Source organism: Gracilinanus agilis, chromosome 3, assembly GCF_016433145.1.
Source record: "Gracilinanus agilis isolate LMUSP501 chromosome 3, AgileGrace, whole genome shotgun sequence".
In the NCBI taxonomy this organism is placed as follows: Eukaryota; Metazoa; Chordata; class Mammalia; order Didelphimorphia; family Didelphidae; genus Gracilinanus; species Gracilinanus agilis.
Window position 1 is genome coordinate 319,127,338 of NC_058132.1, and position 26,008 is coordinate 319,153,345.

The 26,008-nt window shown below is 41.2% G+C and overlaps 2 protein-coding genes across 2 annotated transcripts in view; one reads left to right on the top strand and one right to left on the bottom strand.

Moving 5' to 3' along the window:
* Positions 1-7,132, top strand: part of MYO7B (myosin VIIB) — a 155,604-nt gene extending 148,472 nt beyond the window's left edge. Inside the window, exons 43-46 of the mRNA XM_044669144.1 lie at positions 1,602-1,718; positions 3,535-3,618; positions 4,232-4,351; positions 6,400-7,132. Of these exons, the coding sequence (XP_044525079.1) occupies positions 1,602-1,718; positions 3,535-3,618; positions 4,232-4,351; positions 6,400-6,489 (411 nt within the window). The 3' untranslated portion in view covers positions 6,490-7,132. The remainder of the gene's footprint in view (positions 1-1,601; positions 1,719-3,534; positions 3,619-4,231; positions 4,352-6,399) is intronic.
* Positions 7,133-11,602: 4,470 nt separating this feature from the next.
* The window catches only part of LIMS2 (LIM zinc finger domain containing 2), a 60,233-nt gene continuing 45,827 nt past the window's right edge, over positions 11,603-26,008 (bottom strand). The window contains exons 7-10 of the mRNA XM_044669968.1: positions 18,466-18,558; positions 16,431-16,479; positions 16,204-16,279; positions 11,603-14,747 (exon numbers count right to left, since the gene is read on the bottom strand). Of these exons, the coding sequence (XP_044525903.1) occupies positions 14,600-14,747; positions 16,204-16,279; positions 16,431-16,479; positions 18,466-18,558 (366 nt within the window). The 3' untranslated portion in view covers positions 11,603-14,599. The remainder of the gene's footprint in view (positions 14,748-16,203; positions 16,280-16,430; positions 16,480-18,465; positions 18,559-26,008) is intronic.

Sequence of the window (26,008 nt, forward strand, 5' to 3'; positions counted from 1 at the left end):
TCTCTCTCTCTCTTTCTCTCTCTCTCTCTCTCTCTCTTTCTCTCTCTCTCTTTCTCTCTCTCTCTCTTTCTCTCTCTCTCTCTCTCTCTCTCTCTCTCTCTCTCTCTCTCTCTCTCTCTGTATATCTCCTATTCAAAATATATTTTCCCTCATTTCCCAAAGATTCAATAAATTGAATCTTACTTTCCCATTGACTTATATTACTCATTCCAAGATGCTTTTTCTTCATCAAGAAGCAAGGAATGTTCATATGTTAGCCTTAAACCTCCCCAGACAACCCCTCTAGATATGCACGCACACACATTATTACTCAATCAAGTAATATTTACTCAGATTGATAGACCCCTTAAAGGTCTATGAAGCAATTTCCTTAATAAGAAGGGAGCTAGTGAAAGAATTATCATCCCTCTTTTACAGATGAGAAAATGGAGGCTCAAAAAATTAAAAGACTTACCACTAATAAGTCAAGTCGTGGATTTGAACATAGGACTTCACACTTCCTGACTTCCCATCCAGTATTCTTTCAACTGTACCAAATAGCTGTTGGTCTATAAACAAATGTAATCTTAAGAATATGTTTTTATATATTGCTCTTTATCTCTAAACATATACCTCTCCCCTTCCCTACCCAGAGAATCACTCTTTATAAGAAAGGGAAGGAAGGAAGGAAGGGAGGAACAAAGGAAGGAAAGAAGGAAAGAAAGAAGGAAGGGAGAGAGGGAGGGAGAAATGATGAAGGAAAGGAGGGAGGAAGAAAGAAAGGAAATCAGTTCAATAAAACTTACCAACACATTAACCGAGGCTACCAGTATTTGCAGTGTTCTACGTCCATAGACCTCCCCCATCTGCAAAGAAGGGAGAAAATGTCCATTTTCTTATCTCTTTCTTCAGTCAAATTTATCTATTACAATTTGTCAGCATTCAAGGTTCTATCGTTGGTGATGGTGGTTTCCATTTACATTATTGTATGCACCATGTATATGATTTTCCTGGTTTTGCTTCGCAAAAATTCACACACCTCTGAATTCTTCTTTTTCATCTTTTTTTAATAGTGCAGTAATATCCTGTTACACTTTTGGGGCCATTCTCTAATTAAGGGATATCTACTTTGTTTCTAGTTCTTTGCAAAAAGTCCTTCTAGGAATATACTAGGTATATAAGGCCCTTTTCTCTATCCTTGTCCTCTTTGGAGTATATGCTTAGTGATCAGATTCCTGGGTTAAAAAAAATAGCCTTGGCTGCTTTTTTTTTTTTTAATTATAATTCCAGATTGCTTTGCAAAATGGTGGGATCAAATCAAAGTATACCAGGAGTGTTTTTCTTTCAGCATTTATTATTCTATTTTTTAGACATCTTTGTCAAGTTGCTGAGCTTGAGGTAAAACCCCAGAATTATTTTTATTTGTATTTCCCTTATTATTAGTCATTTGGAACAATTTTTCACTTGGTTGTTTAATAACATGCAATTCTTCTTTAAAGAACAGTCATGAGAAGGAATTTTGCTGTCAAATTTATTAACATGGGTTAGATATCCTCTCCAGGCTCTGCATAAGTAGTTTGCAGTTACTCATGCTTACATCCCTCCATCCCCTTCTTTTACAGAATATCTTTGCTGCTTACCTTAACTATGAAAAGAAGACAGTCGATGAAGCCAAGGTAGCCTTCCTGAAAATGATTTACCGGTGGCCTACCTTTGGCTCTGCTTTCTTTGAGGTGAAGGTAGGTTCTGCTTCAGACCCCACCAATCTTGGCTCTCCCAGTACAGAATCTCATTCTTTGAAAAAATAATTGGTGGGGGGCAGCTAGGTCACTCTAAGGATGAAGAGCCAGATCTAGAGAGAACCTGAGAGGTCCTGGATTCAAATTCAGCCTCAGATACTTCCTAGCTCTGTGACCCTGGGCACACAGATTCTAAGACAGAAGGTAAGAGTTTTTAATAATAATAAAAAACAATAACAATAATAATAATAATTGGTGGGGGAAACTAGGTAGATATTTCCTAGCTGTGTGACCTGGGAAAGTCATTTACCCCCCATTGCCTAGCCCTTACCACTCTTCTGCCTTGGCACTGATACACAGTATTGATTCCAAGACAGAAGGTAAGGGTTTTAAATAATAATAATGATAATGATAATAATAATAATAATTGATAGGGGAAGCTAGGTAGATATTTCCTAACTGTGTGACCCTGGGCAAGTTACTTTGTCCAAACTGCCTAGCCCTTCCTGCTCTTCTGCCTTAGAAGTGACACTTAGTATTGATTCTATAACAGAAGGTAAGGGTTTAAAAAGAAAAAAAGAAAAAAATTGATGGATAAGCATCTTCCCCAGCTGCTAATGCTTTTTCTTTTTCAGATTACCGTCTCCAGTAGGTACCTAGTTATTTGCATATTATTGTTCCCATTCCTAAGGACAGCCAGTGTTTTTTTTAACTTTCTTTATACCCCCAGCACTTAGCACAGTGCCCAGCACCTAAGGGCTCAATAAATTCTTGTTGATTGACTGTTGATTGATTGACACCTCTGTGCAAGGAACAGTGCTAAGTATTTGTAATAATTTTAATATTAAATGATAATCATAATATAGTGTGTTATTATGTTGTTAAATAATAAATATATAATTTACATATGTGTATATAAATAATATAAAGACATATAAATCAAATATCAAAATATTCGAATATTATAATAATGATAATTCACTTGTAAAGGGCTTTCCCCCCCACAATAGTGAGGAAGTTGGTCCATGAATTATTATCCCCATAATACACGTAACCCAGATGGAATGGCTTGCCAGCTCCAAGAGAGGGAAGGGAAGGAAGAAGAGAGACATGTTTGATCATAGAACTTCAGAAAACTTAAGTGGAAATTTGTTATTACATGTAATCGTTTTTAAAAAATAATTAAATTTTTAAAAATTTAGAAAGAATGATTATCTCCATTAACTGGTGCTTGGGAAGTGAAGTCAGTCACCCGGAGTCACATGTTATTACACGGATTCTAAAATTAAGAACTGGAAAAGGCCTTAGACTGAGGCCCAACGAGCCTGACTTCCCTAAAGTCACACGGGCCCCTCAAACCCCAAGGCTTTACCCTAAGGGACACACCGGCCTCCCCAGTTTCTAATCTGAGACTCTTTGTCCCGTTTCCCACAGAGACACATCCGGTTTGGAGAAAGTTCTCGCCGTTTATGTGCGTGCGTGTGTCTGTGGTGTCCGTGTGTCTGTGCCCCTCCGCCTGCCTGAGAAGGCGGCTGTGCCCGCTCTGTTCCTGGGTGTCCCTGGAGGTGGGGGTGCAGGGGGAGAAAAAGCAGAGTTAGCTCTTCCTTCTCAGCTCTTCCTTCTCTCGGCAGCCACCCGACCGGAGGGACTCCGGGGACTAGTCCCCGCCCCACCCCCACCCCGCGCTGGGGGCCAGCAGCACAAAGCGGGCCCGCCTCGTCCCCAACTCTTTCCCGGACAGCTGGCGTTCCCCGTCTGCGGGACGGCGGGAGGAACGTCAGTAACGTCCGTTTCCTTCTTCATCTCTCCGCTCCAGCAAAGCTCAGAGCCGGCCTACCCAGACATCATCCTCATTGCCATCAACAAGCGCGGACTGCAGCTCATCCACCCCAAGACCAAGGTCAGAGACCCTCCCGGGGCCAGGCCTGGGGAGGGGAGATGGGAGGAGAGCCCAGGCTGGGCCTTCCTAGGGCAGGAGCAGGGATGTCCAGGGCTAGGGGTGCTGGAAGGAAGAGAGAAGGGATGGGGGAATAGTGGAGGGGACCCTCTCCAAGGCTCTGGCTCAGGAGAGATGCAGGGGGCACCTTCTCCTGTTAGCCCTCTGCAAGATGGACTTTAATTCAGTCAGACGGATCCAATGCCAGACCAAAGACACCCAGTGGGAGATGGTGGCAGAGACAGCTCCCTGACTGCCATTTCAATTTATTTTTAAAACCCTTTACCTTCCATCTTAGGATCAGTACTATGTATTGGTTCCAAGGCAGAAGAGTGGTAAGGACCAGGCAATGGGGGTGAAGTGACTTGCCCAGGGTCACACAGCTAAGACGTGTCTGAGGCCAGATTTGAACTTCCCATCTCTAAGCCTGATTCTCAATCTACTGATCCATCTAGCCGCCTCCCCCAAACTTTTACTTAAGCTTCTTAGTCATCCCTCCACCTTTGTCCCAGACCCCTTCTCCTTTGCCTCTCAACTCCTTGAATTTCTTTCCTCTGTTCCTTACCTCTACCTGCAGGAGGTCCTTAACACCTACCCCTTCAGCAAAATCTCCAGCTGGAGCAGTGGGAGCACCTACTTCCACCTGGTGCTTGGGAATCTCATGAAGGGAAACCGGCTGCTGTGTGAGACCTCCCTGGTGAGCCGGGGCTGGGCACCCAAGGGACCTTCGGAACACTGGGGGCTCTGGAGGGACAGGGAAGAGAGGGGAGAACATTGGGGGGAAAGATGCTTTGGCTTCGTTTCTACTAGGAAAAAAGAGAAAGAATTCACTTCTACCTGGTCCTACCATCAAATCGTTCACTTGGAGAAAAGGCTGGTGAAGGAGGAAAAGCCACAGGCAAAAATGTCCCGAAAATTTCAAAGATCCCACTCATTCTCATTTCTCCCTCCATCCACTCAACAAACCTTTAGCAAACACCTGTTATGTGCTAAGAACTTGTCACATCCTGACAGTGGTAGAGGCACTGGCTCTCAAGTGTTGTCTCGGGGGTCCTGGGGGTCCTTGAGACACTTTTGTAGAAAAATAGCTGGTGTTGATATAGCACATAAGGTTTATAAAGCACTTTACAAATGTTACCTCATCTGATCCTCACAACACCTTGAGACAGGTAGATGCTATTGTTATCCCCATTTGACAGATGCGGAAACTGAGTTTGAGGGAATTTAAATGACTTGTTCAGGGTCACATAGCTAGTCAGTATCTGAGGCAGGATTTGAACCCAAGTCTTTCTGGCTACAAGTCCAGTGCTTTATTTGTTGTATCACCTAGATGTCATGTGTCTGCTTCTTATTCCTATACTAGTCTGAAAGCTCCATCAACACAAACAATGTATGTTTCTTTTCTTCATCCTCAGTGCCCAATACACCTAATACAATATATTCAAAATATATAAATATATACTATATGTTAATATATAGCATATGTACATATCTTATGCATATAATATATAAATATGCACTACATATACAATATATCATATTAATATATAGTATATATAATATATAAACTATATAACATAGCCTATATAATATATTATATATAGTATATATATACCACATATATATGATATGTGCAACATATATTAATATATGCCATATATTATTATGCACAATATATTAATATACACAATATATAATACTATATATTAATATAGACCATCCGGAACCAGCCGGATTCAACTATGGGGTGTTCGGGAAACAGCCACCTGAAAGACCATAGGGGGAGGGAGGGGAACCATGCACGCAAGAAGACAAGGAAGTCTAATGGAACATGGCCCGTTTATTGCTGGTAAAGGACAAGAATATATATGTTCAGGGTGAGGGGGTTGGCGGTCGGGATGAAAGGAGAAAGGAACAAGTAGTTACGAAGCAGGAACGTGGAAAAAGAACACGCAGTTATGTGGAAAGTCTGAAGGACGTTTTGCAGCTATGCCTCCGCCCATGCGGGGCTCATAATCCATATCGTTCTTGAAGGGTTACTATTTTTATTTTATAGTCTTGGCTCCTAACAATAGACTATATACACTATATTCATATATATTCTATATATCTTTCATAATATATTAATATATGGCACATATATTAATATATACTATATATCACATATATTAATATACATTATATATACAATATATTAAAATACAATATGTGCAATATAATACCATATTTACTATATATTAATATACATAATATATACCATATGTTAGTATATACTATGTATCAATATATATCAATATACACACTATACTATATATACCACATATAAATATATATAATAACATATTTTACACACACACACACACACACACACACACACACACACACACAAAATATATGTTAAGCTCCTACTTGGTGTTTGTTGCATGACTGATCTGCCTCAGACAGCTAGTAAGTGTAGTGGCTAGATCACTAGGCTTGAAGTAAAAAAACCTGAGTTCATATCTGACTTTAGACACTTACTGAATGACCTTGGACAAGTTGCTTAACCCCTGCCTGCCTCAGTTTCCTCCTCTGTAAAATGAAGATGCTATTTGTAAAGCCCTTGGTAGAATGCTGGGCATCTAGTAGGCACTGTATGAATGTTTGCCCCTTCCCCTTCCTGGTTCCTGGAGCTCTGGGGAGCACCGCACTGTCCCCCACTGACCACTCTGACCCTCCTGCTCCCCTCTGTGTCCTCCATTCCAGGGCTATAAGATGGATGACCTGCTGACCTCCTACGTGCAGCTGCTCATGAGTACCGTAAACAAGCAGAAGAGCTCTCCAGCCTCAGACTGAGACGGGACTTGGGTGGAGGTCACGCCATCCCTCTGTGCAAGCCTCGCTTGATGGACGGGGAGTGTCATCCCCACAGAGAAACCCAAGTTCTTCATCACAGGAGGGACCTGCCCCAGGCAGAGCCTTAGCCAGGGGGAGCAGCACATAGTGAAGCCTGGCCTGAGATGGAGCCTGAGGGTGGAGGTGGAGTGACCAGGGAAAAGAGCTGCCCCAGGGATGAGGGAGAGGCAGCCAGGGGATCCCGGGAGCCAGGCTGGTGCTCGGGAGGATGCTGCCTGCCATCTGGAAGCTTCCTAGGACCTCTCAGAAAGACCAAAATATGACCCTCCCCGTTACACCCAACTGTACTCCAAGTATGCCCATTTCTCTTGGGGGCATGACCAGCTCTCGAGGCACTGCCACATACATCCTCAGCTTCGTCCTCAGTTCTTTCTTCTCATTTATTCCCTTTATCCAACCAGGCACCATGACGTTTTGACTTCCTCCACAATTTGTCTTTTATTTATCCACCTCACTCTATTCAAGTAACTATAGCTCTTATAACCTCTCAAAATAGCTTCCTGGGCCTGCTATAGGTGACTCAGTGGATTGAGAGCCAGGCTTAGAGATGGGAAGTCCTGGGTGCAAATCTGGCCTCAGACACTTCCAAGCTGTGTGACCCTGGGCAAGTCACTTAACCTCCATTCCCTAGTCCTTACTGCTCTTCTGCCTTGGAAGCAGTCCTTAGTATTGATTCTATGAGAGAAGTAAGGGTTCTAAAAAGAAGGGAGATGGGAGAAATGTGCCTAATTGAATTAAATTTGAATAAACTCTTAATTCTGTCTTTGTGATTTCTTCTCACTCAAATCCCTGAAGCCATAATATTTTGTCTCCATTTTTGGTGCTTTGCATTTTACCACATGTTTAAGTTTTTGTAAAGATATTATGTAAAGCTGAGAAATACACATATTCTTTAATGGTCTCATTCACAAGATTCCATGAATTTTTCCAATATAACCTCAACAGTTTGCTTAATTTTTACATTTTTCTTTTTATTTATCTTACTGTTAAGATTATGTTAGTTCTGAGAGAGGAACATTAAAATCTATATTGTGTTGATGTCTATGATTTTTTGCAATTTGGTTAACTTTTCCTTAATGAGTCTATCCTGCTATCCCATTCAGTGCATATATGTTTAGTACTGATAATGTTTCATTGTCTATTGTGGCACCTTTAAGTATAATATGGTTTTCCTGTTGATCTCCCTTGACTTTAGGCATTTTTATTTTTTCTTTGAGCATAATTGCAATGCTTACTTTTTTTAACTCACCTGCTGCATAGTAAATGTTCCAGCCTCTTCTGATCATTTTCTATGTACTTTTAATTTTTAGATGTGTTTTTTTTATGTAACAAATTGTTGGTCTTTGTTTTATCCATTTTATTGTTTAATTTTTTTTAGTCATTTACATTTGAGGTTAGTATTGTTAGGCTTGTCTTTTCCTATATTTATTTATTTTGTATTGATTTAATCATCTTTTTCTTTTAAGTTAGCATTTTGCTTCAATGATTAGTTTCTTATGTTATTTTGATGCTAGTCTATTCCAGTAGCACACCCCTATCCCACTCCTATTTACTTACCTTACCCTAAGTTCCTTGATTTAATTTAAATTGTTCATTTTTCTTTCTTTTTAAAAAAATCTATTTCTACTCTTCATTTCTTTCTCTTTCCCTGTTGAGCTAAGTACCTGATTCAAAATCTTCCTTCTCTACTTCTATCCAATTTCTAACTTCAGATAACATTCTCTTTTTTTTGGTACCGTTTCCCAATGTGGCACCATTTTCCTTTGCTTTGCCCTCATTTTTCTTTCTCTTTATTATGAATTCTACTCTCCAGTATATGGGCTATATACCTTACCTAATTTTTCTTTATGCTTTATGTCATGAGGCCATACCTTCTCAAGTAATATATTCTCTCCATTCCATTTTTATTATTGCATTTAGAGATCTTATACCATCTTTTCTACTATGTCTCATTCTTAAAATAGCAATTGATGAGGGAAATAACATTAAATGGAAACAAATGATGGGAGTCAATTAATGTCTTGAGTTATGAGGTCTACTCCCATCCTTTGTCCTAACCACATCATTTCTAAGACCAGGTTATCCTAACTCTAATTCTAAACTCATCCCTAAGACCCTGGTAGCTGCCTGACCTTAAGGACTCGTATGTCCACTCTCTTGGGATTATATATAGTCCTAGGAAGTACAACACTTTCTTTAAAAAAAAAAAAAAAACCTTCTTAGGGAAGTGGTCTCCTAATGTGCAAATTTCCCCTAGATGATTCTTAGCCCCTGTTGATTCTTACCACAGACATATACCTCCCTCCCCACCACCACCATGGGAATGTCTTTAGTAGTACCCTTTCCTTTCCCCTTCTAACCTGAGACCCCTCCCCCAGGCCTTTCCCAATCCTTTCTTGATAATTGTGCATCTAGGTGGTCTAATGGATAAAGGGCTGGATGTGGAATCAGGAAGACCTGAGTTTGTGCTTGCCTTGGGAACTAATTAGCCTTATAAGAGTGGGCAAATCACCCTCTTCCAGCCTCAACTATAGAATAGGAATAATAATTACACCTATCTCACAGGTTTGTTCCAAGAATGAAATGAGATTATATAGACAGTGTGTTGCAAACCTTAAAATGCTATATAAATGTTAGCTACTTATGTTAGTTACCTGTTTTTGTTTGGAAGATATTTGTTAATCAAATATTCTCATCACCCCCATGGTATTTTTGCAGAAATGCCTCTTGGGTTCAAAGTCCCTCTTATTTTTCCATTTTGTTACATGTTATTTTGGGTTCTGGCTTGAACTCCTTTGGTTTTTGAAATATACTATCTCATTTTCTTCTTTGATTTCTCACCCCTGTTAAGGGAAAAACCAGGGAAAGGTGACTTGAACAGTAAATATGGGTCCAGGTGGGTGTGAGAGAGAGGAATGACAGGAAGGGGCCCACAAGTAGGGACTAAAGTTTAACAGCAAAGGAGTGTCTGTTACTGAATTGGCTGTTAAGTCCAACTGCCACTCTGAAGCACCAAGACTAGGCCTTTGGTAATCAGCAAAGTAAAGGCAGGAGTTTATAAATTAAGGTAACACATTTAATCAAGGACAAACTAAGATTAAGGATGGGAATAGGGTTTACTACACTTAAAAGCTAAGGGCAAACCACAGGGGCAGGGGAAGGACTTGAATACACTCTCCTATGATCTAAGCAAGACTGGGCCCAAAGAAAGCTGTACTGGAGTCACAAGGGAAAAGTTCCTCCCAACCTGGTTCTAGCCAGGTTTGGTCAGCTTAGCTGAGGATCTGAGCGTGGCTCTACTTGGGATCTCACGGCTAATCCAGGGATGGTTTCAGGATGCCAGGAGTCAACTCCACCAGAACAGGTGATCCAAGGTATCCAGGTAGGGAGAGAAAGTTTGCAATGCTGTCCACCAGATCACAAACCACTTCCCTACTCGGTGCTGCTCTGCAGGTCTAATATCCTCTGCTGTAAGCCTTCACCACTCTCAGGATCCCAGGGAATCTGGGTACAACTCCCCTAGCTCTGAGATCTCCCAGGGTCAGCAACAGTTTATGTCCCAACCACCATGGAGTCCTTCTCAGGCACAAGCCACTTCCTCCTTCCCTGTATTCCATTCAGAATGTCCATGACCTCCAGCTAAGGCTTTTCCTAGCCTGCTTACACACCTATTTTTAAATTTATGCCTCTTACACCCCTGAAACATAATCCTGAGTTAATCAAATAGACATTCCTTCATATTTAAATGTTTTTCTCCTGGCTAATAGCAAAATGTATTGTTTGCTTCTGATATTGTTAAATTTTACCACTACATGCTACAGAGTTTCAAGCTTGGGGTTTTTTCTCTGGCAACAATCTATAGGTTCAGTCAACCACTGCTTCATTGTCTACTTTCAAAAGTTCTGGGGGCAGTTGTTTGTTTCATTATTATCCCTTGCAGTAGGGTACTCTGATTTTTTTTATCTGTCTTATTCTTCTGGAAGAACTACAATCCTTAATTTCCCTTTGCACATTGTCTTCAAAGTAAATTGTTTTGGCTTATGTAAAATGCAGGTGTTCAAGTTGTTTGCTTTTTTACTTCTTTTTTGACAGTTTCTTCCACTTCTGCATTTTTATGTTCCAAATATGTTGTTGTCTCTGTCTTTGACTCTCTTTCTCTGTCTATCTGTCTCTCCTTGTCTGTCTCTGTCTGTGTCTGTGTTTCTGTCTCTGTCTCTGTCTCTCTCTGACTCTACTTCAAAACTCTGGAGAAATTATTATCCATTGTCACATTTAAGTTTGGCACCCTTCTTTTGTTGTTGTTGTTGTATTGAGATTGCTTTCTTACCTAATTTATTCCTAATCCCTTTGTAATTTTTATCTCTTTTGAATCATTCAGGAATTTCTTACAAGAATTTGGGTTCACTTTCCTATAAAGTATAATATGTGTTCAGAGTATTCTGACTTCTCTTTGAATTTTTTGCTTCTTTTTTTTCTTCTATGATCCTCTCATGTTTTATCTGCTTGTGAGTCATGTTTTTGCTCAGGTTTTCCCTCTTGAATTTTTTATCTTTCAACCTTTCTTTTTTCTTCTCAGTATTCCTCTTTGATGGTCCTCCCCACCCCTGGATCCCACAGTATTGGCTATCCTCAGCCTCCTTGTGTTGAGATTGTGTAGCTCAGCCTTGTTGTCTGCCCAGACTAGGCTCTAAGGGGGAAAGGATTGGTCCCAAATGAATATCCAGCCCCTTTTCCCTTAGGCATGCAAGATCTTTTCTCCTCTTGCTAACTCTGGGCCATTTTCCATACTAACTTTATAGAAAACATGGTATCCCTCCTCCCTACCACACTTGCTCCCAGTTGTTCTCCCCTTCTTTCACATAACTAGGCATCTCTTATAGGATGGGAGAGGGTTCAGGATAAGTCACTGCTAGGGAAGGACCAGTCAGGTATCACCACAGCTGGACTCTTGGAAGCTATTTCACTTATTGTGCTTGTTGGAGTTGGAGGTGAGTAATCACGTTCTGCTGAGGCTCCAAGTCATTCCCAGTTATTTCACAAGTTCACAACCACCTTTATTCTTGTAAATCTTTATTGTGCAAAGCAATGAAAATGAATTACAATATATCTCATGTATTGTGGTTGATAGGTAACACTGATACATACAGGATTACAGTAGTGCTTTTGGGTTCAGTAGCCTCAAACCAACATTTCCAAAGGGATCTACCACCCAGGACTCGATGGAAATGGTCTTTCTGCTATCCTTGTGACCATGCACTCATACAAGGTCAACCTCAACACAAGAGCATCCATGAGGCTGGGCTATGGCCTTTCTCAGTGTCTAATAATCTCTCTTACTCCAATCTAGACATGAGGATGAATGACAGCAGTGCTGTGCAGTGGAAAGAACAGTGGACTGGGAATCAAGAGCCCTGGGTTCTAGACCTGATTCTGGTCCTAACTAGATATGGGATCCTGGAGGAGTGACTTCACTTTCTCCAGGCCTCAGCTTCCTCACCTGTAAAATGAGGATGAATAAGATGGTGCATAAGGCTTCTTTAAATCTACCATTCGAGGAATCTGCAAGTCTTCTCTCTGACCAGAGAAGACCCATTTATCAGGAAATGATCCTGAATCCGATCCACTGACAGCTATCCTGACCTAATTGGTTGGAAGGAAGAATAAGAAACCATTTCATGTGTTCGGTCTATAAGTGCTGAGATGTGCATTGCTAGTCTAGGTTCTCCAAGTAGATTAGGCTTTGTGACTCAGTGCATAGGAATTCTTTCCATCCTATGTGATGTCCAATTGCAAATAATAATAATAAATAGGGATCCTAAATTATAAAAGGTAAAAGGTTCAGATAGCCAGTTTCATCATGAAGTCGGTACAGTGAGGCAGTGTGGCATATAGCAAAGTGGGCCAGGTTTGGAGTAAGAAGACCTGAGTTTGAGTTCCCTTGTAACCTTAAGCAAGTTTTTCCTCTCTCTGTGCCTCATTTTACTCATCTGTCAAGCAAAGGGCCTGGATTGGATGATCTCTAAGGTCCCCCTCAGCTCTATCTTTCTCTAATGATACTCTGTGATAGCCTGGTGCTGAGCTATATGGGAAAGGGAAGGGCCCCTGTCCCCAATACAGGGGGGTTCATATTTGGGGTCAGATGAGTCTATCCTTGGGTTGTCCATTTATTCTCCCACTCTCTTCTGGCAAGCAACCTTTGGGGATAATGCTAGACACAGAGGTACTCACTAAGGTCTTGGCAGTTGATGGTTTCTGTCAATCCTACAGACATCATCTTCTTTTCTCTTGCTCTTCCCTGTCTCCCTCCTGCCAGATTCACTTGCTTCACACCCCACTGTAGGGCCTGGCTAAAGCCACTGAAATTCCAGGGGAAGATAAACTATCTAACTTCTCCCTGTGATAAGTGGAAATTTGGGAAGGAATACAGTTGGTTCTCTTCATTCCATCTACTCTGTATTTTCACTCTGGTTCATTTCTTCCTTCCCAGATTTCCACTTATCATCTAAGACCCTGCCAAGTGAACAGGCAAAGGGCCTGGTAAGAATAGTTTAACAATAACTCCCCGCTCTAAAGCATGATCTTATAGAAGAAAGCCATCTTTTGGACCTACTATGATTTTTTTTCTGGCCCAGGCACCCAGATTTCCAATGACCTAGCCTTTCATCATGGCACACTTCTGAAGACTGGGTCCACTCTTATTCCTTTCACTTTCAACATCAGCTCTCTACTTCTTCACCTCTCCAACACTTATCCATCCTGCCAGGCCCAGCCAGGTCCGGCTTCCTTCTTTCTGACCATTCTGGGGGGCAGAGGGGTGTGGTCTGCTGCATTCCTAGAACACCTGTGGTTTACAGCCTTCATTTCTTTATCTATGTTAGAAATTACAGTTTCCTAAATTCCCTAGGAGTTCAAGTCTTGTTTCCCCAACTGGATTGTGATCTCCTTAAGGGAAAGGACTAGGTCTTCTCCCACGGATGTTGTAATGGAGACTTTAGAGCAATATATAGATAGGAGACAGTCATTTTCCCTTCCCTTGGCCCCACTATAATCTCTAGCACAGGACTCTGCATTCTTAATGAAGACTTGTTTAATTAAACCAAATCCAACTGGGCCATACCAGCTGCAAGGAGGCCAAGCATGTGGGAGTGAAAAAGCCACCTCATCATAGATAGGGATAAGATATTTGAACAGTCTCATGTGGCCCTAAAGCAGAGGATCTTCATATTTTTTATGTCATGGACCCTTTTGGGGGTCTGGTGAAACCTAAAGACCCCTCTGCAGAATTATGGTTTTAAAAGCATAAAATATGTAGGATCACAGAGGAAACTAATTATATGGGGCAGGAAAGATACCATTTTTCCCCATTCCCATTAAAGTCCTAAAATCAAGTCAAGAAACTTTGCCCTAAAGGAAGAAAAGAACACAGTGAGATGGTAATGAGACCAGGGAGAGAGAACTTGTAGAAGGGGAATGGGAAGGTCATTGCCCATTGAGCCACAAGATCTCTCAACAAATGAAAAAAAAAAAAAAAAAAGAGCTGTGACTCCCAAAGGATTCACAGTCAGGTCCATAAATGAGGGCCTCACTGTGTCTGGAGCACTTCTAAACATCAAGGAGATTTTAATTTTTTTCCTATTTACTGGGTGGTTCAAATTCAAACTGGTTGTGGCTAGAAAACTCTAAGAGGGTCACAGAAACTACAGGTGGGGGATGCCAGAGATTTGTTTTAGTAGCAAAGGAGCAGTGGACTATAGGAGTGGGGTATACAGGTTTCATCCCCATCCTAGATCCTCTCTTTTCCTCTGTTTTTGCAACCTTCAACAGGTTCTGCTGCAGTGAGTGCTCTCAGTGCTTCAGAGCCCCAGGCGGTGTGTGTGAGAGACTTCAGGAAGAGGATGACAAATGTGGAGGAAAGGGGGAAGAGAGGAGAAAGCAAAAGAAATAGAAAGGGGAGAAGAAAAGGAAGAGGAAAGAAAGAACACAGGTGAGGAGCAGACAGGGAAGAAGAGATCAGCCCTTCAATGCTGTGGACAGAATCCAAGCAGAGGCCTCAGAAAGAATTTGAGTCCACAGACTTGGGATGAGCTTTCCTGGAGGCCAGTTCAGACAGTTTCTTCAGCCTTTTCTTCAGTTCCAGAGGAAATTTCTCATAGCATTTCTTACAGACAGGCTTCATGTCAAACTCCACAAATTTGTTCCTTTAGAAAGAGCAAAGTTTTGACCATTAGGGACAAAGCTCCAAGATCAGTTCCATGAGACACTCTGGATTTTAATTCAGGAAAACTTTCCCACTGAATTCATTCATTTACTTTCAATTGATATAGTGTTTCATGGTCAAGGCTTCTAGAATAGCCTCTGCTTTTGTCTAGGGTGACACCTGCCATCTTCCAGCTGTTCCTATGCCCTCAGCTACTTTATAGGGTAGCTCCTTGCTTGTTCAAGGCCTAGGCCAACGGGCCTTTGAGTGGCAGCTTGGTGTAATGATAGATCACCGGACTTAGAGTCAAGACCTGGGTTTAGATGCCTCAGATGCTTACTAGCTAAGCAAGTCATTTAACTTTTCTCTGTCTCAATGTCTTCATCTGTAAAATGGAAATAATAATAGCATCTACCTTACAGAGTCATTGTCATCATTTAAAAAAAAACATGTAAACAGAGGAGCTAGGTGGCACAGTGAATAGAGAGCCAAGCCTAGAGTTGGGAAGACCTGGGTTCAAATATGACTTCAGATACCTCCTAGCTGTGTGACCCTGAGCAAGTCTGACTGCCTAGCCCTTGCCCTTTCTATCTTAGAGTCGTTACTAGGATAGAAAGTAAGGGTTTAAAATATATAAGCATATATATTTTAATACATATAAAAATATAATTATGTAGCATAGTTATATAGAATCATAATATAATATGTATAATATAAATAATATTTCTAAACTCTTAGTTTCTTTGCAAAAAGCTTTCACATATATATATATATTTACATTTATATAAGATATGGAAAAGCTCTTTGCAAATTTTAAAGTACCTATGTATTTAAAATACTATGTAAATACAAGCTATTGTTATTTTATTATTATTCTCTATTTGACATTCTTTCAGGAACTCCACTGGAATAACAAAAAGTAAAATGGGACCTGTTGGCCCCTGGTTGACATTTGTTTAATAAGGTCCCCTGATGGCCTCCAAAACCTATAGAGTCCTTTGAGAATAAGGTCAACCAAGGGACTTGTGGAGAGAGGAAAAAGTCAGGTAGATGCTATAAGAAGGTGGCATTGCTCACAAATATTTATCCACCCCTGATAGATACCAGCTCTCTGCCCCCACCCCCGGAAATCCCGTAACTTTCCTGTTCTCTAGGGCAGTGGTGTCAAGCTCAGAAAACCACAAACTAACATCATCTCTGTTACATCATTTTCATTTTGCTAGCTATTTCCCAGTGACATGTTAATCTGGTTCAGGCCACACTCGGGAGTCTCTAGGAGTCTGACGTCTGTGCTCTAGAGAATTCTCTAAGATTTCAAATCGAGTGCCAGAGTGCAAGGGCAGATGGTGCTTCCTCATCTGGGAGTGCCCCATGGGGATGAGATCCCAGACCCCATCCCTATCCCTATCCCCAGAGACAAGGGCTCCTGAGGGGCAGCGGGGCACGGAGGGACTTACTTCAGTGTGAGTTTAATATTGCAGGTGGAGCAGGAGAAGCAGTTCACACACCAGGCCTTATTGAGGGCTGACACCACTGCAAAAGGGACACAGACAGAGGGAAATTATGTCAAGGCCAAACGGCGAAGGCCCAGATCCCTCCCCTGGATTCCATGAGGCCAGATGTGCAGAGAGAGGTGGGGAGGCCGGGAGGGAGGGACACCTGGACGACACAGGCCCGGCCTTACCATCGCCCTCGATCACGTGGCTGCAGTTGTAGCAGACATCCCCGAAGAGCTGTGGGGCAGAGCAGACACAATGGAGAGTTATTTGGGGCAGATGAAGGAATTCCCCTGATCCCAAACCACCAGCTGCGAGGACCATGAAGTAGACATTTCACAGAAGCCCTGTAGAATCCTCCTCACACTCCCATTGAAGTGCCCTGAATGCTCTCTCTTATGTCCCTTTCCAGTCCCACACTCCAGGCCTCCGAGTCCATCATATCCCCATTTGACAGCTCTTTGGAAGGCAGTCGGCCTTCTGTTTATTCTTCCTTTTCTGAGTCCTGTCTCTGGGTCCAGAGATCCAGGAAGGCTGATCCTCAGCCTAAGAGACGGAGGGCTGAGACCTGCCCGGTCAGTCCAGACAACAGGCATTTAACAGAGGCCTACTGTGCTCCCAATACTCCGCCAAGCCGGAATCAAATGCCGTATCTTCTCGTTTTTAGTTTTTCTTCTCATCTGGTACTGATTTTGGTCTATGTTCTAAGAGGTCCCTGGACTGGCTGTACCTAGAAGCGACTCCCCCATCATCCCTATTTGTTAGAATATAATCTTTCACTTTCCAGGGTGCTTTACATATCTAGGGACTCCCAGTTCTCTTTGTGAAGACACTGTCAATGATGTAAGAGGGGGGCCTCCTGAATAAGGGACAATGGATTCTGTACTGAGGCCAGAGGCCTCTCATTTCTCACTCCTAAACCTTAGTTTCATATAGATATAGATATATAGATATAGATATTGCTGCCATTTCCCACATACAGCTTTACCACAAAGACATCAAATATTAAAGTATATACTGATCTAATTTGAAAGTCTTATCAAGTTCTTCACTAAATTTCTCTGTTTTTTCATCCTCTGGTACATGAGGTATAAAAGTTTTAATTATTTTGTATTTATTTATCTAAGGCTGCTAGGTGGTTCAGAAAGACTCATTTTCCTATTTCCAGACACTTACTAGTTGGCCTCAATTTCTCCATCTATATAATGAGCTGGATAAGAAAATGACAAACTACTCTGGTGTCTTTGCCAAGAAAACCCCATAAGGGGTCATGAAGAGTCGAAAATGACTGAACAAGAACAAATTATTTTTCTGTATACATATTCATAGTGGCCTTTTTTCAAATACTTATCATGAGCACTGCAATACGATATTACCAAATATTTCATGAAATGATGCTTCTTGTTGCCTTTGGGCACATAATAAAACCAATTCCTTTATTTGCTTCTCCAAGGAGAATCGAAGAGCCATCAGCTCCATTTAACTACACTTTCCTTTTGTCTTCAGGTTTCTTTTACTACAAGAATGCCAAGGTATATAGGAATCAGTTCCTCCAAGAGTATGTCCTTTCGCTGGTGAGTGGATCTCACATTTAGAATACCAATAACTACTTTCATATTTACTGACTGTCTTAAAAAGCAACCTACATTCCCTTTTCCTTCACCTTGTCACTGTCACTGCAGAGACAAAAGGGACCACAAAGGTCTATGGGCCATTCGTGTATTCTTCTTTGTTTGGTGTGTTTCCATGACCAAAGAATTAATTGCAAGTGACCAGCCTATTGGTGATTCTCAAGATATTGATGCTGTCTGTTGCAAAACTGTACTTGAAGCTTTTCCAGTATCACAAAATCTTCTAAGATTTTATACTCTTCTGGGGTAGTTTTCAGCAACTTAGCCATGCCACAGTGAGATATTAGAATAGGATTTGGGGTTCTTATGTCTTTCATTAATGCTATAAGTTATATAGAATGTGCTGGTCCAAAGGAAAAGGGTTGACCCACATGCTTTATCCTGGTGGCAATGAGGAAAAAGATAGACAAACTCTTTTAAGTTTACAAAAAGAACAGAACAAGTGTTGTGTCAATCTTTATGCAATGACTGAATGGATTTTATTCAGCCACCCTGCCCCGTGAGGTCCACACATTCAGCCTAAGAGATGACCATCCAAAGTTCCTCAGTGGTATCCTCAAGACACAGTAGTCCCAAGGTGGGTCAAGCTTACCTGGTTGTAATGCGTCTCACAGTATGCCAAGCCCTTCTTCTCATAGTGCCGATGACCCAGGAATGGTTTCTCACATTTGGCACAGACAAAATGCTGATGAAGAAGAAAACTATATCAGTTTCCTAAGAACCAAGCGTTCACCCATTCTGGTAATAAGTCCTAGAACTACAAATCCTTAGTCACAACTTGGAAGACATTTCCAGGTCATTGAGCTCTAAAGCTAGAACTCCACGGGGTTTCTGAAGCGATCTAGTCCAGTCACCTCATTTTTCAGATGGGGAACTGACACCCAGAGAGGCTAAAAGACTTGCCCTTGGTCACAGAGCTGCCTAGGATGTCACTTAGTGGTGGCTCAGACTCTGGAACTTCCTCCTGAAATTATGAACCATTTGTGGGTTCTGAGAACTGTAATAGCAACCTCTGAGAAGAAGATGGAGACCAACATGAGTGACAACTGACAGTTATGGAATTTGGAATGTACCCAGATGCCATGAGCCAAGGGGCAAAAGACAGTTGCTGCCACCACTATAAAAAGAGGAGCTGATCTTTTCAATGCTCTCATTCTTGAGAACAGGGATCCAGGTGTTGGGAGGTTAGGCCTATAGACCTACTATAGTACCCGTATCCTATTTTTTTTATTTTTATTTTTTTTAAATCCTTAACTTCTACGTGTTGGCTCCTTGGTGGAAGAGTGGTAAGGGTGGGCAATGGGGGTCAAGTGACTTGCCCAGGGTCACACAGCTGGGAAGTGTCTGAGGCCGGATTTGAACCTAGGACCTCCTGTCTTTAGGCCTGACTCTCAATCCACTGAACTACCCAGCTGTCCGTACATGTATCCTATTGCCTTGATTATCAATTCATCAATTGCTGAATAGAGCTGGGAGAAATATCAAACATTTAATCACCAAGAAGAACTTCATCAAACCTCACTCCACCTGGTCATGGCCATGGCCGGGCCTGACCAGGGTGGAAGAGGGAGAAGGGACCTCTCCAGCCAGCTGCCAACTCGATTAACAACTGATTATCCAACTTAAGCACCTGTCATCTAGTCTAGCCATCTCAACACCATCTTCCTTATCCTTGATCCTACCCCTTGAGGTATTATAATTAAATCTTTGAACTTATTCAAGTAAAGGCTATTATTATTCTAAAGATCAGTTTGATAGTCTTGTATCCAAGGGGAAGGGGAATATTTCAGTTAAGCTGCAGTCAACAGCGTTACCCAACATCATTAATAATTATTCTCACTATAAACATCCATCCATTAACCCAACCCCAAGCCAAGTAGCTGGAGAAGCTGTGTGAGTCAGTTCACAGCTTCTCGCTTGGTCACTTAGGCTTGGGCACTGTAGGTGGGACTGGTGCTCAGCTGAGTAGTAAATATTGGAGGGCCTGATGTTCATTATCCGTCCTTGGTGCTCACCTAGCCTTACTCAGTCAGGTCCTTATATCATCTGAGGATCTCTTTATCAGGCCCAAATACAGAAGCACCATTCAGCCCATAAAAGAACCATGTTGTACCCAGGAAGGAAAGGTAGACCCCATGTAGAGCAAATCCTTAAGAATTTGTAAGCTATTACTATTTTCCCCAGTGACTGTGGAGAGCAGGGTTTGACTAGCTAATTAAAATTCAAAGATGACCCCAAACCTATGGGGATGACTGTTTTGTTTGTCCTAGGCCTGTGATTCCAAGCAGGGTAGAAAACTTTTCCAATCAATGCAAATAAACAGCTATTTGGCAATTTGTAATCATAGATGCCTTTGATGATTATAGTCCTTTTAAAATTTAACTGGAGGGCAGATAAGTGGTTCAGTGAATAGAGAGCCAGGCCCAGAGATGGGAGGTCACAGATTCAAATCTGCCCTCAGACACTTCGAGCTGTGTGATCCTGGGCAAGTCACTTCACCCCCATTGCCTAGCCCTTAGCACTCTTCTCTCTTGGAACCAATACACAGTATCGATTCTTTTTATCTTATTTATTTTATTTTATTTCATTTACTTAATTAATTAATTTCACAGTGTTGATTCTAAGACAGAAGGCAAGGGTTTACAAAGAAAAGAAAACCTGAATTCAAGTGCTATCTCTGACACTAACTGTAACCACAAATAAATCACTTAATCTTAGTGTCCCAGGAAAGTCTTTAACACAAGTAACAGAGGAGTTGCTGATCTATCTCCATGGAGGCAGAGAATTGCTTACACTCATGAAATCTACTCCTACTATGTAGAGAGCCATAAATAAACAGTTTAATCTGTAAATCCTATCAGATCCAACGATAGCTGATGATTATAACTAATTGATGACTCCTTTCATTATTAAAAGTTTTCCTGTGTAATAAATCATTTTAATTTAAAGAAAAGGGAGAAATATGTGGGAAGCCAATAAGAGAATAGATAAAAATCTGAGACTCCTTTTTTGACCCCTTTTGTGGTCCTTGTGATTTCTTGTTGAAAAGTATTGTGGCCTTATTGAAAAGCTTTAAGTTCCCAGCTAACCAACAGTTAAAAGGTTAACACTCTTCCCCTTTGGCCAGGAATACAGCTGCCTGGTACAGCCAAGGCCAAAACCTTAGCAGGGGCTTTTCAACTCTGAGAAAATATTCCCCGACTTGGCTTTCTGATAAACCCAGTCAAAATTCAGCCTTGTTCTTGTTCTATTCAGAAGCCAATGAGACCTTTTGTGTTTTAATATGACATAATTTGTAACTTCTGTGCATCTGCAAAATTTTGGGGGGGGTTCTTTTGTGTGAAATGAGTCTTGAAATATATATAATAAACTCCATGCTCCTAGAGACAGAGCTGGAAGCATGAGCTAAAAGATTTTTGGTGTCCTTACTTCTTATCAACTAAGCCATCTTTATCAGATTATCAGAGATGATAAATAGATCTGGAGACTACTACACCAAGAAAATAAAAAAGATTTTGCACAAGGGGCCCAGATATGAAGATGAAGCGTCATACAGTCCCTTCTCTCAAGAAGTTAAACATGGAATGAAGAAGAATATTCTCTTGGCTTTTTTTTTTTCCAATGGAGACAAATAATCAAGATAGACTTAAATTTTAGAAACAGTCAAAATTCAATCAGAGCCAAGTCTGGTGAAGAAAGTGGGTAATGAAGCTAAGCTAATAACCAGAGTCAGAAACAATATGGGACTACAAAGAAAAGAAACTGCTTTTATCAGGTGATTAGTTAAACTGGACCTGAACAGCATTAAAAACAAAACAAAATAGTGTCATCCACTGGAAAGAACACAGAACTTGTAATCATAATTAGAAACCTATCATCTCTGTTATCTACCTTCTACCTATGTCCCCTTGCATAAGTCATCTCAATTCTCTAGGACTCAGTTTCCTCAACTGTAAAATAAGGAAATTTAACAAGATGTTCTTTAAGATCTCTTTCAGCTCTAGGGCTATGATTCTAGGAAGAGGTCCCAAAATGTCCTCTCTGGAGGGAGTGAATAGTTTTCTTCTCATTTTTTAAACCCTTCCTTTCTGGCCTAGTACCCATTCTAAGAAAATAGAGCAGCAGAGGCTAGGCAATTGGAGTTAAGTGACTTGCCCAGGATCATACAGCTAGCAAGTATCTGAGATCAGATTTGAACCCAGGTCCTCCGGACTCCAGACCTGGCTCTCTGTCCATTGTATTACCTAGTTGCCCTATGAATAGCATTTTAAGGGGACCACTCTGAAGGTAACAAAATTTATTTGGATGAATGAATTCTGGTCTGCTTATTACTTTGTTTGTGTCTATTTTAAATCCCATTACTGTGTAGCATGGCATACCTTACTTGTAAATTCAAAGCTTCATTATCCAGATTGACTTGTATGTTATCTTTGCTGGATTTTTGAGTTGGAAAGTATAATAGAGATAATATAATAATTGTATACATTAATGTAGAATCCTTTAGTTTATAAAAGTTTTTTATTACGATCCAGTAAAATGAGTGTATGGTACAACTATATTGTTATCCCTTTTTTGCAAGTGAAGAATTTAACATTCAGAGAGATTACGGGACTTGTTAAAGTTCAAACAGGCTCTCAGAGTCCAATAAAAGGTTTTCAACCCCAAATCTAACTAGTTCCTTTAGACTAGTGTCTAATTCTAGGCCCGCTTTCTCACTGCCTGGAAGCCATCTACCAAAAAAGAGGTGACAAGAAAACCTCAGGAAACTCTCTTTCACTTCAGGGATTCTAGGATTCCTGGCCTTTATTTGGAAGAAAGAGGCAGTTATGTTGGTGATCCCAATAGGTATTGTTTCCATGAGTTGGCTGGACCCAATAACCCAGAATAGAGGCTGGGAGGGTTTTAGAGAAAGTGATCAGGCCAGAGGGCTAAAAGTTCTGCTTTCCTTCATTAAACGACAGATCAATACCTAGATCCCTTCTGAGTCCACTTAGTTCAAATGAACAAATGGTTTTAGCTGAATAAGCAGCGCTATCCATGAATTTATCTGTACTTTCTCCATTTAAGATATCAGAACAAGCCAGAATTTGAATGTATGTACATGTAAAGTACCCAAAGATCACTCTCTATTATTATCTGTGATGAAGCAGTGCTATAGAGAATGCTGGAATTTTCTGTATTTGGTATTGGAATCCATTACAATATTGGAAGGAAGAGGAAAGGAGAGTTTCGTTATGGTTTCCCCGGGAGATCTTATTCCCTTAACAGAATTTACAGTGCCTCCTGAGAGCCATGGAGAAGCAAGCAGAAACTTATGTCTGAGGGGGAGGCATCTGGGTGGCTCAGTGGTTTGAGAGCCAGGCCTAGAGATTGGAGGTCCTGGGTTCAAATCTGGACTCAGACACTTCCTAGCTGTGTGACTCTGGGCAAGTCACTTAACCCCCATTGCTTACCCTTACCACTCTTCTGCCTTAGAACCAATACACAGTATTGATTCTAAGACAGAAGAAAAGGTTTAAAAAAAAAAAAAAAAGCTTACGTCTGCTCAGAATTACAGATAATCCTTGTACATGCAAGCAAGAGTCAAAAGTTGAAACAAATACTTTCAGCTCAGCTAAGTAAATATTTATTAAGCAAGATCCAAAGAAATACAAAGAAGATAAATTACAAATTCAGGTTCATAAGTAGTTTATGGTCCGAGGAGGATAAAAACACAGATAGATGGGGGCAGCTAAGTGGCACAGTAGATAGAACAACAGGCCTGGAATTGGGAGGTCCTGGGTTCAAATCTGACCTCTCCTGGGCAAGTCACTTAAGCCCTGTTGCCTAGCTCTTCTGTCTTGGAATTGAGACAGAGAGTAAGGGTTTAAACACACACACACACACACACACACACACACACACACACACACACACACACAGATAGGGTGGGGCAAAAGCCCTTTCAGATTTGGAGTGGCAAATAAGAAGGAAGTGGCAGATAATGGAGACAATGAGATGTAAGGTATGTCCTTTGTGGACTTTGAGTCTAATGGCTCATTGGACTGGAAGTTCCTTGAGAACAGGAATTAAGTCTTTTGCTTTTCTCCCCATAACCAAAGCTTGGCATGGAACCAAGTAAGAACGTAATAAATGCTCTTTGAGACTGACAGATTGGATGTGTTTACAAAATGTAAAGGTGTGAGACAAAAAAATAATCTTTTCAGACTGAGAGTGTCTTCTTTTGCATGTGAAAAAGCCAGGAATTTGGCTGAGTCATAATCAGAAATAATGAGTTTGTACCCTCTTTCTCCCTCTCTCCTCCCTCCAGTGAACCCAAGAAACTTACTGTTTAAACACTGGGGTATTCTGAACACCAGAGATTTTAAACAAATAAGAATTACCTAGTGATATAGCCAGAAGAGATGAAAATTTGGGAAATATACTGGAAAGTCACTATAAATTAAGGTAATATCTCTGATCAAAGTGACCATGCCTCAACTCAGGAAGAGTCTAAAGGTTAAACCTAAATAAGGGATCTGCTAATTAATTTGACTGCTCTTTGTTCACAAGAATATCTCACTTGAGGATGATAATCTCCTAATCTCGAGATCCATGACCCCAAAACCACATGAAGCATAACTAGAGAGGCTGGCCTTCCAGTAAGGGAGCTTACATTTTCTGAAAGAGCAGGCTAAAAAAGCAATACCTTACCCAGGGATTTCAGCCATGTCAGAACCTGGAGGCATTGAAGACTCCAGCCAAGCAGCATCCAACAGCACCCAGTACAAACTAAGATAAGTCAGGAAAGGAAACCAGCCCAAAGAAGTCAGGGCAAATGTTGGAAATGTGAATACTGTGAGTTCCCCTGTTGCGTATGTGTATACCTCTCTCTTTTTAATTTTTCTCTCTCTCTTTCTCTCTGTCTCTGTCTCTCTGTCTCTGTCTCTCTCTGTCTCTCTCTCTTTTTCTTTCCCTCTGTCTCTGTCTCTGTCTCTCTCTCTCCCTCCTTCTGTGTCTCTACCCTCTAAACCCACACTGTGTGCATTTGGGGAAGAGTGAACCCCAGGATTATCAGGGACTTTTTTTTGATACATTTCATACAATACAATTTCATTAAATGCTTTTGCTTTGAGCCAAATGTGTCTCTGGTTGACTATGAAAAAGGTAAACCCATTCCTTGCTGGAGGCTTATAAGCTAAAACAGTGGTTCCCAAACTTTTTTGGCCTACTGCCCCCTTTCCAGAAAAAAAATATTACGTAGCGCCCCCTGGAAATTATGAAACTATTTAACTCAGAATAGAATGTAATACAAAAAAGTGTGGCCATCACAGTTTCCCTGGATCGCTGCAGCATCCACCAGGGGGCGGTAGCGCCCAGTTTGGGAATCACTGAGCTAGAATAATGTGAGGGCTGTGGACCCACAGAGAACCCTGAACCTGGAGTGGCTGTGTCCTGGAGAACCCATGTTGCAAGTTGTGGGAGGGGCTCCCCAAGGATTGCATGTACAAATATGAAAAAAAGACAGAATTTAATAAGGGCAGAGGAAGTGTGAAAGTAATGTGTTTTTAGAAATATAGGAAAGATCATTTAGCTGAAAACCAGAGAAAATCTCAGGGTACTTAAACTGGACCCTGCTGGAAAAGAATTGCAATAGTTAAAGAGGCAAGAGAGGACAAAATAAGATTGAGGAATGTCCAGTTATCCAGTTTGGCTGAATCAAAGGGTGCATGAAAGGGTGTGGGGGAAAAGTGACTCTGGAATATTATAGCATCTTATGGAAAGGTTGAGTTGGTGGGGGGGGGGGGGCAGCTAGATGACTCAGTGGACTGAGATACAGGCCTAGATATGGGAGGTCCTGGGTTCATATCTGGCCTCAGACACTTCCTAGATGTATGATGCTGGGCAAGTACTTAATCTCCATTCACCTAGCCCTTACCACTCTTCTGCCTTGGGATCAATACACACTATTGATTCTAAGACAGAAGATAAGGTTTTAAAAAAGGAAGGAGGGAATGAAGGGAGGAAGGGAGGAAGAGATGAAGAAAAAGAAAGAGAGAATGAGAGAGAAAGAAAGAAGGAAGGAAAGAAGGAAGGAAAGAAGGAAAGAAAGAAAGAAAGAAAGAAAGAAAGAAAGAAAGAAAGAAAGAAAGAAA